This window comes from Astatotilapia calliptera, chromosome 2, assembly GCF_900246225.1.
Source record: "Astatotilapia calliptera chromosome 2, fAstCal1.2, whole genome shotgun sequence".
NCBI lineage: Eukaryota > Metazoa > Chordata > Actinopteri > Cichliformes > Cichlidae > Astatotilapia > Astatotilapia calliptera.
In genome coordinates, this window is record NC_039303.1 from 38,197,270 (window position 1) to 38,211,571 (window position 14,302).

General features: G+C 38.4%; 1 protein-coding gene and 1 long non-coding RNA gene across 3 annotated transcripts; one reads left to right on the forward strand and one right to left on the reverse strand.

Annotated features, from left to right (window-relative positions):
- The first annotated feature begins 3,473 nt into the window (after positions 1 to 3,473).
- LOC113009171 (uncharacterized) lies at positions 3,474 to 7,280 on the forward strand. Its single transcript, XR_003270123.1, has 3 exons — positions 3,474 to 3,503; positions 6,849 to 6,960; positions 7,029 to 7,280. It is a non-coding gene; the product is annotated as an uncharacterized LOC113009171 (long non-coding RNA).
- Positions 7,281 to 9,920: 2,640 nt separating this feature from the next.
- On the reverse strand, positions 9,921 to 13,909 carry LOC113009154 (ladderlectin-like). 2 transcript variants are annotated; one of them, XM_026147312.1, is made up of 6 exons: positions 13,828 to 13,909; positions 13,642 to 13,736; positions 13,322 to 13,404; positions 10,892 to 11,026; positions 10,695 to 10,809; positions 9,921 to 10,213 (listed from the first exon to the last, which is right to left on the reverse strand). In XM_026147312.1, exons 2-6 carry the CDS (start codon positions 13,694 to 13,696, stop codon positions 10,149 to 10,151), a joined length of 453 nt encoding a protein of 150 aa, XP_026003097.1. In that variant the 5' UTR covers positions 13,697 to 13,736; positions 13,828 to 13,909; the 3' UTR covers positions 9,921 to 10,148. The 2 variants fall into 2 exon arrangements, with proteins under 2 accessions (XP_026003097.1, XP_026003107.1); XM_026147322.1 differs by having other exon boundaries at positions 13,642 to 13,696; positions 13,828 to 13,861.
- Positions 13,910 to 14,302: the final 393 nt, after the last annotated feature.

Genomic DNA, 14,302 nt, shown 5'->3' on the forward strand with positions numbered 1-14,302 from the left:
ATGGTCATGAAAAAAACCAAAAAGAAACTGAGCAAAGACGTGGACACTGACAGTTCAGAAACAAAAACATCTGCTGTGACTAAAACTGAGCCTCAGTTTAAAATGAAACAAGAAACACATGAAGAACAGAGCAGGAGAGGAAGACATGAAACACATAATGTGGACACCAGAGAGCAGAGAAATAAAGATGGAGAAACACAACAAAATCAGCCTGTGACAGAAACAGTTCAAACAAGGGACACTGACAGGCCAGAAGAAAAGAGAATAAATCCATTAACTGTTAGTGACAAAGAGTCTTTGATTACAGTAGAAACACAAGACATGACAGGAAGAGAAGAAAAGGAAAAAGAGACACAACGAAATGATCATGATAAAAAACAAAAACAGGAAGAAACAGAGCAAAGAAGCAACACCGACAGTCCAGGAACAAAAACATCTGCTGTGACTGTGAATGAGCCTCAGTTTGAAATGAAACAAGAAACACATGAAGAACCACGGAGAGAAAAAGAGACACAACAAGAGCAGCTTGTAGAAAAAAAACAGATGGAGAGAAATGTTGACATGAAAGAGTCAGAAACTGAGAAAAAGAGAGCAGAGGAAAACAGTGGTGAAGTAAACAATCTTTATTCTGTGTTTATGGCACAGAAGGAGACACAGAGAGAAAAACTGGAGGCAGAACAACAGAGAGAGGAAAACCAGAGGAAGCTTCAACCAGAGACACGAAGGGAAAAAAAGAAAGATGAGGGAGAACTGAAAATAAGGAAAGACAATAAAAAACAATATCGCAAGGAAGAAAAACAGAGAGGAAGAATCAAAGAACAAAAAATTGTCTACAAGAAAGACAGGAGGAGGAGCTGATGGAGGTCGACACCCAGAGCAGAAAACCACATGGGGTCTGCACACTGCCAGTCAAGGAAGAGAAAATGCAAGCAAGGAAGCATCAGAATTCCCAAAAGGTAAAAGAGTGTGTGAACAAACAAAATGATCAGTTTATGGACGTTGACAATTTTCCTCAGAGTCAATATGCTGCAACATCACAATCGTATGAACCCATGCAATGGACCAAAGATCAGCAGAAGCTGCCAGTTCAAACAGAACCACAAGAATGTCTGAAAGAAAAGGATGAAGATCTGATGGAGGCTGAAGAATATTCAGGACTTCAGTTTTCACCATTTACAGAAGAACATAAAGAGGAGCCCATGCTATTAGGAGAAGAAAAGTCCTTTAATTTTTCTTTTCATCTGAGCAGTGATCAGGAACCACGGAGAGAAAAAGAGAGACAACAAGAGCAGCTTGTAGAAAAAAGACAGATGGAGAGAAATGTGGACATGAAAGAGTCAGAAACTGAGAAAAAGAGAGCAGAGGAAAACAGTGGTGAAGTAAACAATCTTTATTCTGTGTTTATGGCACAGAAGGAGACATGGAGAGAAAAACTGGAGGCAGAACAACAGAGAGAGGAAAACCAGAGGAGACTTCAATCAGAGACACGAAGGGAAAGAGAGAAAGATGAGGGAGAACTGAAAATAAGGAAAGATAATAAAAACCAACCAGAGGAACAGAGGGGTCAGACAGAAAGCATGATTTCATCAGTCCAAGTTCCACTGGATACACATCTGAAAATACAAGGACAAAACCACAAGAAACAACCAGAGGAAACATGTCAACAGAGCCCAGAACAAATCAGAGAGCAGCCAGAGAAACTGAGAGGAGCAGAGAGGAAAGAAGGAGCTCAGGGAAAGGAGCTGGAGGTTAATGAAGGGCTCAGATCTGAGGAAACAAAGAGGAAGGACAAGGAGAGAGAAAAACTACAACTCCCACATGAAGGAGAGCTGCAGGCGGAGCAACAAGTGAACGTAAATGAAAAACAGCAGCTGGAAGAATCTGTCAGTCTCACAGAGAGAGGAGTCTGTGTGGAAGAAAAACAGGAGGAGGAGCCGATGCAACGAACATGTGATTTTGATCAAAAGAATAACCAGAGTAGAAATCGTCCAAATGCACTGAAACTGAATGAGGTCTGCACACTGCCAGTCAAGAAACAGAAAGTTGAGGAAGAAAGAAGAGCACGCAAGCATCAGAATTTTAAAAAGCCAAAAAAGTATGTGAAAAAACAAAATTATGATCATATGAATGTTCATGATGCAGCTCACAGTCAATATGCTGCAACATCACAATCGTATGAACCCATGCAATGGACCAAAGATCAGCAGATGCTGCCAGTTCAAACAGAACCACAAGAATGTCTGAAAGAAAAGGATGAAGATCTGATGGAGGTGGAATAACATTCAGGAACAAAAGAGCAGCTTGTTTTAGCTCAAACTCAAAACCTCTGCTGCAAAGAGAAAGTCAATTTGAAGGTTATGTGACTTGGAAATATTCAACTTTAAAATTAATTTATTTCATGTTGATATTTTTTTGAATAAATATATCTGCTAATGCATCAAAACATAATTCTTCTGTTCATATCATATTCTTCAGTTCTGCATGTACTCTGTGATTTTCTCTCCACATTTTACCTTTAAAATCTATCTACTTCGCCTTGTTTGGTATCATTCTTTTCAGCACAACCTCACGTGTCTGAATTTACAGTTATGTTTTCATTTTGACATACTGTATTAACACAATTGATCTAAAATCAGACAAAAAACATATGAACTGAGTAGAAAAAGTTATATTTTTACTGTAACAGCAACAAACATGTTTAATGAATCATATTTCATAACTTTAAATGCAAATATAAATTGTCAATTTGCACAAGTTTTGCAAACAACAAAGTTATTTGCATCCATTTACCTTTTACCTTGATTTTGTAAATAACTATTTACAGAACAATCAGTTGTTCTGCATTCAATAAGATGCCACACAAATTATTTGTGCCACTCCAAAAACATAATTTCTGGCTTATGGGTATGTTTACTATATCATTTAAGATTCCATGTCACAAACTACGTGCCATGTCACAAAACAATGAAAATCCGACAAACTTCGCTACTAAAGAGGCGCGCTCATATCTGACAAGCCTCCGCGACACCCCCTATGCGTATTTCATGAAGTGCAGTCTGTGGCCGCCATACCACCGAACGAAACAAAATAGGCTGGCTCACTCATGACCAACGGCAGCAACCCCCCGCCGCTATTTAAATAAAATAAAATAAAGTTCGGGGGCACCTGCTGCCGTGTCGTTTAATTTGTTCGAATCACATTTAGCCAATAAAATGTGTGCTTTAGTTTCTGTGTGAATGGGGTGGTGGAGTCCTCATGGCCAGCGAGCTCCACTAAATGAACTAAATGAAATATGAGATGTGACAATATCGTTTATATCGATGTAGTCTATGTTACATTATAATTATACTCGTGGAGCCGCAAGTTTGCCTCTCTTTCGTCCACTTTTGTCTCTACGCTGTGTTACTCCGCCTCTCTCCTTCACTGAACACAACTCCCCCTCCCCCATCGCTTCACCTGCAGGCAACGACAAGATGGACACGGCAGCTATCAAAGAGGAGCTGGTCGGTAAAAAGAAAACATTTGAAGATTACTATTTTAGTGCTGTCAGCGTAAAGTTAATGCCATAACTGCATTAACGGGGCAAATCTCCGTTGACTAGTTACCGCGGATCACCCCGTGCGTGGGGCTGGGTGGCGTTAGTGAGCTAACCGGGCTAACGCGTTGACGCACGGCCTAAAATCCTTTCATCTCAAAAATCGACAGTCTGCCTTATGTATGAATTCTGGTTGTGCTTCCTGACCTCGAATCAATTTTATGTGGTACACAGCTTAAAAAAATATGTCAAAAAATGTTTTGGTACGACTTTGGTAAGCTATGAAGCTGCACTGCTTGATGGATTGTTGGAGCATTACGGCTACCGAGGAGACTCGCAGAGTGATACGTACTCTGCTTCAACGTAATATTACCATATTATGCGTGTAAGGACCATAAATGGCACCTGTAAGAGACACGGTTACAAAGAGGATTTCAAACTCCAGGCTGTCAGTTGCACAGTAGAACTTGGAAACAGAGCAGCTGCAAAATCTGTCTTTGTTATTATGCTCAGCATCTTTTATTTTACATTTTGACTGCACAATTGTGAGCTTTTTGTTATGCACAAAACAACATTGTTTTGGTTTATTTATGGAGCACCATTAATAAATGCACTGATAATTTAAACAGATGCTTCAGGAGTTTTATCCCACTCATACTCTCAATCCAATGTTTGTCATTCTAAGTTGTAAAACCAATCACACAAAATTATCCTTGGCTTACATAATACATCCCAGTATACTGTTGGTGCATTCCATGTAGAATACAATTTGTTAATAATAAATTAAACATTTGATGTAATGTATGTTTTGTAAATTATTTGTTTTACTGTGTTTCACATGGCATTTTACAAGGCAGAATCAGCTCACTTTAGTGAGCCAAAAAAAAATTAGGACAGGAGAAAAAAATTCGTAAGTAATGTCAGGAAGCTGGTGTTAGGGGTGGGTTTTTATAATCGATTCATCAATTAAAATCGATTCTGGCTTGGATAACGTAAAATCAATTCATTAAAATCCTGAATCGATTTTTTAATATAAATTTATTTTGTCCGAAATGCCAGAATCTCTGGTGACATCTCACAAAATTTCAAGAACCACCAAACAGTAAATGAGAGCAGGTACAGGGATTCTGCACATAGACTTAAACACACAGCGCGACCCGCGGATCAGAATCAGTTAGATGTCGCCTTTCTCACAGTCGCGGCTGAAAGCCGACAGCTCGCTGATCCGGGTCCGCGCTTTGTGTTCACGCCCTTTACGTGCTGATTCTAAAGCTGTTAGTTTGATCTCTCTCCAATAGTGATGGGATATCCGGCTCTTTTTAGAGAACTGGCTCTTTCGGTTCGGCTCACTAAAAAGAGTAGGCTCTTTCGGCTCCGAACCGGCTCTTCAGGTTGTTTTGTTGCTTTAATTAATTTATTATTAACAATAATATAAAATTATGCACAAAAGGAATTACTAACGTAAAAAAAGTGGTTTTATTTAGATATTTTTATGTATAAATATATGTGGTGGCCCCTAGAGACAAAACACGTACAAACTCCAAAACACATTTCTAGCATGAACTGAACTTCCAAAGCAGAGCTACTAGATCACTTAAATTACGCAATTGAAAGCATATGTGTATTGTTTGTGTATTTATACACAGGCACTCATATATATTCAAATAATTTAAATAAAAAGTTCATTTACCTGTTACTACCAAACACCAAATCCGGTCGTTGGTACTTGCTGGCTTGTGTAGCCACAAGATAACAAAGGCTCAACACTGCGCCCAGCATCCTGGAGCACTTCTGTTGTCTTTTGTACGTGTTTTGAGTTTTTATGTGCTTCTGAGTTTTTACGTGCTTCTGAGTTTTTACGTGCTTCGGAGTTTGTACGTGTTTTTACGTGTTTTGGAGTTTGTACGTGCTTCAGAGTTTGTACGTGATTTGAAGTTTGTATGTGCTTTGTCTCTAGGGGCCACCGTAAATATACTTTTATTTTTTCACTCCACATAAAATGTAATAAATAAATCATATAATACAAAAATCAACTATTCACATTTCAACTTTTAACTATTTAAATTTTCAGCTTTTTCGTTTTACAAATTTAAAGTGAAACAACACAAAACACTGCAAACCACAACACAATGAAATATAAATTAAAATATGAAAACAAAAAGAAGATGCATATTCTCTGTCATATGGACCTGCATGAATAAACTTTCTGAATCCTTTATCATCTGCAACCGAAAATAGTTGTGGATGATTACTATACCTTTCTAATGTGACGTTGTTGTCCCTGGCTCTCTTTCTCTCTCTCTCCCTCTGGCTCTGTTCCTGTGCTACTCAGTGTAACTACCGCCCCTCCCCCCTCTGCCCAGCGTAAAGCACAAGGCTCGCGTGCTGAGTGAAGCGGAAGAAAAGTGCAAGAGAGAGGGGGTGAGAGAAAGAAAGAAAAAAAAAACCACGTGACGGCTCGTGATAAGGAGCCGGCTCGCGTCGTTCACGTCAAAGAGTCGGCTCTAAGAGCCATTTCGTTCGCGAACGACCCATCACTACTCTCCAAACAATATTGACCGAACCAGCAGCAAAAGAAGACCCAAACGCTTCACATAAACATCGTCATGAATTCACTCTTTTACTGTTTTGCTTCCATTGCGATGCGCAGCTCTCCCTCTCTCCCTCCCCCCCCCCCCTCTCTCTCTCTCTCTCTCGAACAGTTTCGCTTTCTTCATTATTCGCTTGCTTGTTACACAAGTCTACTGTTGCTTACAGCGCTGTCGGCCGGTGTTTTTTTCCCTTTTACATTCTTCCGAAAAGAAAACCTCATTTCTGCTGTTCAATACTGAACAAATTGAAACTTTTTAAAATTATTCAAAATGCAAAATGCTTAGCCGTGTCTCTAATAAAACCGCTGTAACGTCAGAGGTAATGTTGATTAATTAATGGTTTTCTTTCGTTTTTGATGAATATTTTTATATTTTTATAAAATCCCAGGCCAGGAAAATCACCTACATGTTTTTCTGTGTTTTATCTTCAGCTACTTTAACCCAAAGGCATCTGCTGTGATGCTCACACCTTGGATAAAGTCTTGAGAGTGTCAGCTTCCTTTTTATAGATACAAAAATATGTAAATGTCCTGATCTGAATTATATCTCTGACTGTCAAAATTTCCCAGATTTAAATCGAATCAAATCGAATTAAATCGAATCGTGGATCGAATCGATTCGGGACCTTGTGAATCGGAATTGAATCGATTCTAGAAATCAGTGACGATACCCAGCCTTAGCTGGTGTTTTATTTTAAAACTAATTGCTATTTTTATTTTTAGAGAATTAAAAGCCAACTCCAGACCACTGCTTGTCCTGATTTATGAGGGACTGATGAGGAGTTGGTAAGGAGAGGAATCAGAACAGGAGTGCCCGCCCCAAACACATTATCAGGTAATTTGAGATTAATTCAGGTTTCTTTTGAATTGTTGACACTGTCCTCTCCTCTCTTCTCATTATAGCTTTTGTATGCAGTGCCAGTTCTGCTCTTTTGTCTGTTCAAGCCAAGAAGTACTCTTAAGACATCACCAGCTACGACATAGAAGAGGATTTCATTTGCCCTGTGTTTACAGTGACTGCGTCTGTTCGTTTAGGACACGAGGGGCATTGAAGTCTCACCTCAGCAGATCACACAACAGGGCTAAGAAAAGGCAGGAGATCTCAACATTTTTTTGTGATTTTTGTGAATTTAAGGAAAACTGCTCACAGCATACATTTATTTCACATATTTTAATACACTCAGGTCGCATCAGAGCATCGGGCCGTATACTGTGAGACCCTGCATCGTGACCTATGAACTTCTAACCCCTGCGAGTCAACCGTACAGTTTGAACAGGAGCTGAATCGCGTGACTGAAAAAAATCGCAGTGTCTGCCCAGCATTAGCAAACTAATTCGCTTAGTAGAAATATATCTAGCTTATAATTAAAATTGCGGGGGGGGGGGTTGGGAAACAACAGCCAGTTTCTTAACAAAAGCATTCCTGCTCTGAACTGGAAGAAAAAACCCCGAGTAGAAGCTCACATCAAGAAAATAGCTCCTCAGTTCACAGTAGCATTGCTCTGCTAACATGCTAACAACACATTTGAGCTACTCACCCTTCCTGTGTTGAATCGTAAGCGTAGGCAAATCACTCAGGACTCGCTCACCCCCTCCCTCCTGTGCTGAATCATAGAGCGAGCGAACGAATCACTCACTCACCCACTCACCACCTCCCTCCTGGCTCACAGCTTCTTCTTCTTCTTGGTTGGCACCAATGTTAAGGCGCATTACCGCCCCCTGGCTCACAGCTCAGTGGACATTTAGATGAGAAAATATATATTTAACACAGTTAAGGAAAATACTAATAAAATAAAAATAAACAAAATAAATGTTTATTAAGCAGTTTTGATAGGAAATTGCTTAATTTTAGAAATGTTTTTGCTCTTTTTTGCTCTATAAAATAGTTGTTTTTTTTTAGAATCATTCATCTTAGCAGTGGGATTTACATGAAAGGAGAAACAAATTAAGTTTGAGTGAAAATGTAAATTTTTTGCACTCTCTGGTCAACTGACTCAGTGAATCAAATGACTCAAAAAACACGATTCACTTTGGTGAGTGACTCATTAAAACTCGATTCAGTAAAAAGAATCAAATTTACCATCACTACTTCCCATGCTCCTGTTAGTGATCCTCCATCTGGATGGATGATAACAACCTTCTGAACAATCTAGCAGGAGATGGCCCATATCTATGGGACTGATTTGTGCTAATAACGCCCATTGTATGGACTGATAACAGCCGAAGCGGGTGAATAAAGTCACCCAGTAGCTAGCTGTGCCATTACCCAGCATACACCACTCCCTCCATTAATGCAATAAACGATACAAAAGTAACAGCCTATAATTAATGTATCTGCTGTATCTGCTGTTTCTCAGGTAGTTGTTTACATTATATAATTTATTGTGTTCTGTATACGTCACTACCATGTGATTTTGGAAATATATAAATATACGGACAACAGGCTCTTCCGCGGCAATCTCTTGTGGTCAATAAGCAACGTTTAGGGAGCTCTATAGTATTCAATGAGAGGACCGTGCACGTCAATTCTCGACGCGAGGGGGGTACCCTGCGCGTCGATAAGTGAAGCAGAGGGAGCCTGACCATGCGTCACACGTTTGACAAGTTGGGAGTGAGAACGTGTTGGTTAGACCGTCCCATTTCACAAGCCTCTCACTTCAGGCCTTAGCAGTCTTTGAGTATGCGGCCCTTGTGGACCGTTAAGGCTGCAGACCGTGAACTGGATACAGCCACTGTGCAATTGCCAGTACTAAAATGGCCTCATGCCTCCTCCTACTCATGTGTCCCTAAAGGAAAGCAACCCAGAAAAAAAATCACTTGACCACACTATCCAAGCTAACCACTAGGAGATGCTAAAGTGCTAAATGTGCAGATAACATTACATGATCATTTCTGGAGCAGCCTTCAGGTTCTCGATATAGTAACATGCCATTTTTGCTCCTCGTAAAAATGTTTTACTCCTGGATTAAAATATTTCTGTTGGATTTAATTCAGAGTCAGCTTTTAAAATAAGAACAGCGCATTTTTACATCAGGAGATAACAACGAGTGAAAAATTGATTTCAAAATATACTAACAGCTCTCCAAGTAAGACTTAAGCTTCATGCCTGGACGTTTTCATTTAACTGTAATCTCAACAAAACCGATTTGTTCTGGAACAAGTAAAACACTGAAATAAACAAGACATATTTTGCAAATATGTGATGTCTTGATAAATCAAGCAGATATTTGAAATTTACACATCTACAGTCTCACCTGAAAATATGTTTATTTTGTGTTGCAGAAGCAGTAATATTTCAAACTTTACTCATATTATTAGCCGCTATCCTCCACCAATGGTGCATTTGAGTTTTGGACGAAATGCAATCTGGGATAGTTGGTTGCACAGAAGTCACAGATCACCCACTTTGCTAGGAAATGTTTTGCAATGTTTCTAGGATTAACACTTTCTTGACACAATGTGCAACAGGCTTTTTTCCCCCTTTCCTTTGGTGGATGCCAAAAATGATGTGCAGATACGCACAACTGTAAAAGGAAGTGCACTTTGCTGGAATTTACTCCTACAATGGATATTGTAAATGGCACTATAAAGAAAGAAGAAACTCTTGTTTCTATGATAATGCAGGAAAGCCAAAAAAAAGAAAAAAGTGTTAAAAGACCAGTATGACCCAGTTCATCACCTGCTATGTTGCCCTGCTGAATGCCAGTTACGAGTCTTCATACAAAATACTTTGCTTTTGTAATGCCACCCCCAAGAGGTCTACTCTTACTTTGGAAGAAAAACAGAATTAAAATGATGTTTTATCTTTAGTCATTATTTATTTATTACTGCAGAATGAAACATGTAGCATGCTTGTCCACATGGTCTCACTTTAACATTATAGAATGTATAGGACTAATAGGAAATCCAGTTCCTGTTTGCTGTTACAGTGAATCAGAAAACAAAAAAAGGCCTGCTAATACTGGAAGCTGATGACACAAAATCTGGTGGGTGCAGCAACTCTTTGCATCGGCTCAGCATCATTTACAGAGTAAAGGCACACATGGATGGACGTTGAATGGAACATTGTACATCATTCCATTTGCCTCCTGTGACCAGAAAAAACACAGGAGACAGTTAGATCAACTGTAGACCTGAAACTGGCAATTACTTTCTTTGTTTTAAAGAAAGTAATGCAAATGTAATAAATGTTGATTTTAGTATTATTAATAAACAGATAATTGTAAAGTCTATAAACTCAACATAGTCAAGAGGTCCAGTTCATTATCTCTGTATAGTAGAAGTGAAACCTAGCGGCTACAGCCCCTAGGTTGGCATCCACTATTCAAACCTTTTACTTGTACTAATATATATGGAATTAACCTGCTGTCATTATCAATATCATCTGAGTTTTAGCTTTACTTGATGTTTTGAAGTCTCTTAAGTGCTGTGGAATCTGAGAGACTGTGGAATGCACTAGTAAAGTCCCCTTTAGGATTTAAACAGCTAGTTATCATTTATGACTTGCCACATTAAAATGTTTATTCAGACAGCTCAGACATTTCAGTAAATAATGTTTTAGGGAATTACCTCCACCATGATTTATCTCTATACAAGCCTCGTTACTTTCCCAATTGTCTGGTTGCCCTGGTTTCCATGCTGAAAATAAAAAATGACTGCCATCGCTCCAGAGCCAGAGATCATTCTAAAGATGAAATAAAACAGAGATTTAAAAGTTCAAAGTGTCCTTCTCTCATTAAGATCAGCTTTTATTTTGGATAAATTACCATCTGGCAATCAGTGCCTCCAATCCATGTTCGTGTGGCATTCAATGATGCAGCTCTTATCACCTTCTGAATGTTTTCATTATCTTCAGCATTGTTTACCGATGCGAGGTGTGCTTTCATGGCCTGACAGTTTTTCTACAGTGGAGATGAACAAAAAGACACACAGAAACTCAAAAGGAGATGGTTGCTGGAGAACAACGTGGCTACTTGAAATAAATATCTGGACCAAAGGGACTTATCTGCAATTTGGCAACTCAATCATAGATGTCATTTTTCACACTTTCAATCTGGTTGCATTTATTGGGAGCTCTTTAGCAAGTTCACTGGCAGTAAGCTATTTGTACACTACTAGCATGTCAAAGCTTAAAAAAAGTCACAGTTACTCTGTAAGGAGTTTTATTTGCAGAGGTGGAAGTAACAAAGTACATATACTAACATTATTTTTTATTATTATAACAAAAGATTAAGTTAGCTTTGCAGAAAAAAAATATTTAGTGGAAATGTTCTTCAAAGAGTTACTTTTTACCTTCTTACTTTGAGTACATTCAGAGCCAGTACTTTTTCACTTTTATTTGACTAAAGAAGTTGAATTAGTACTTTAGCTTTTATCAGAATGTTTTTTAGCAAAAGAAAAAAGCACAGCAAACAAAGCTCTAGAGAACTCATAGCTAAGTGAAAGTAGAAGGCTCTGCCTCCATGTTAGTAATATGGACAAAATGGTGCTAAGAAGTTTTGAGATGTAACGTGTCCTCTTTCTAGGTCTTGCGAGTAGAATGATTTTAAAATCAATTCTTGATTTAAAAGGGGACCAACGAAAATAAACTAATATGGGAGAAATGTGGTGTCTCTTTCTAGTTCATCTTAGTACTACTGCTGCAGTGTTTTGGATCAACTGAAGGTTTTTCAGGAGTTTTCAGAATAGCCTCTTCTAAACCCAAGAAGTAAAAAAAATAAAAAATAAAATCATGGACTAGCTATTCAACATCACTCTGAGATGAGGGTGTTGCAGTGTGGTGGCACCTTCGTTTACAGGCTTGCTGCATTATATATTTATACCTTTTAAATTTGTTCAGTGATTCTATCATTTTAGCTAAACCATAGCATTGAGATATTTTATAAAATAGTAATATATTTCTCATTTCAGTCTTTGTTGCCGCTCTTCATTTATATTACTTTGAAACTATCGTCACATCTTAATGATCAAAGAGTTTTCTACAGACAAGAAGCTACCCCACAGCTCTACCTATCTGTAAAACCTTCTTACTGAATGCTATTGATGTGTTTTGTTCTTTAATAAAATTAATCATGATACATGTAACTGATTTTTAGAATACCATTTAATCCCCTTTTCAAAAATATGAAGTCCAGAGTATGTTACTGAAATTGTCATTAATACATCTTCAATCTTTGTTATATCACAATTTAAAGAGAGGAAAATGTAAAAATATGCAGAAGTAATTTCTACTTGAAATTACTCCTGCATATTTGTCCGATGGAATGATCTGACAAGCAAATTCTACAATAAATATGCCTGTTTAGAAAACAGTTTTCAGTGCAGAGCTGCGTTCATGAAAATACCAACATCAGAATATGACTCTATTTATCTTGGGGCTAACTGGGGTAAGCAAACTAACTGTTTGTCACGGCGGGGTGCGCCGATGTGTGTGGAAACAGGACCCAAAAGCAGATGATGACGAGGAATTGTAATGATTAACAGAAAGGTGAACCTTTAATGCGATGACGGCAGGGAAATGAACCAAGAGACCAAAAACAAACAGGCAAAACACTAAGAAACAAAATACTAAATGGTACTGAGACCAAAACCTAAACTATGACTGTGGTGGAAAAATAATAAACAAAGACCATGACTAAGACTAATAATACATAACAGATGAAAACTAGAACTATGACTGAGGTGAGGTAAACAGGCTAAGACCATGACTAAAACTGTGACCCTGGTGAGATAAACAGACGAACCGACAATGGCATGAAGAAAACAAAAGGCTTAAATACAGACATGAGGTGATCAGGGGAAGTGGGGACACATGGGGGAACAGCTGACAGACATAAACCTAATGACAGGACCAGGAGAGAAAGCTAAATACAATGAACAAAGAACACATGACATTGTCAAAATAAAACAGGAAATACTAACAACTAAACATGACAACACAACAGACCCAACACGTGATGAATAAATACCAAACCCCAAAACATAGAAAACCCAGGAACAATAACCAATAACTGTCTAAACTAAAGGCAAAATAGGAAATAACACAAACTAATAACATATCAAAAAATACAAAGAAAACTCAGAGTGCTGGGTCGGAGACCCAGCCTGTGACACTGTTGGCTTAAAGCGGCAATTTTGTGTCCAAAGACTAAGCACAGTGTCAACATTTTTGAGTGAATCACAATCCTCTGTCTTACCTCAGCCTCAGCCCAGGTCATCTGTACTGAAACGTAATGGAAACAGCGACCTCCAAACTCACTCCAATTATCAGGGCAAGTTGCTGCAGATGGGTGAAAAATTAGTGAAAACAAGCAGAGAATTGTGAGTAATTGTATGATATTGTGTCATCATGATAAGGCTCCCTGTTTGCTTTTCTCTGCATATTTACTTTGACTCTGTTCACATGAAGTGTTTTACTCTTTCAATTTTTTTTTTTCCTGACGAGAGCACAGCCAATTTGTGAGGATTTAATCCTATGTCAAGAGTTTAGCACATTAGCTTAAACACCTGTACTCACCATCAGCTCTGGCCAGAGCAATTAAGGCACAAACAAGCAGAGACACAGTCAACATCTTTTTGAAGACGACGGAGACAAAGAATATGATCAGTGAGCTTAAAAAGAACAAATACAGAAAAGTTATTAATGATCATGGAGGGAGTTAAAGTGTGAAGGAGAAAATTGGGGCAAAGAGTCACAGTAAACCTGCAGAAGAAGGATTCACTCGGTGGCTCTCCTGTGTGAATCTGTTGGACCAGAGGAAAAAAAGGATCTTATATACACTAACTTATCTCCATATCTATGTTTAGATAAGTCTTCTCATCTGTGTATGACCCTTTTTTTTATCAGTTTATTGGTCAACAAATCAAAGGGCAGCACATCCCACACTGTTGGTTTTTCAAAAGTAAGCATGTGAATCACAGAAACTCAAGGTCTTCCTTCTATGTTTCCTCAATTCACATCTTGTTTAATCCCAAATTTGATAATGACACACAGAATATACTCAGAACCATAAACAATAAGAAATCATTATTTTTTAATTAGGGTATAGATTATCTGCATATTTTAAGATGACTTGTGGAGGCTTACTGCAGATTTCTTTTTGCTATATAAAACAAATAGCGGTGGATGGAGCAGCTACAAAGTCTGCTTTTCTGACAGGGTTTGTTGATCAGGTGGT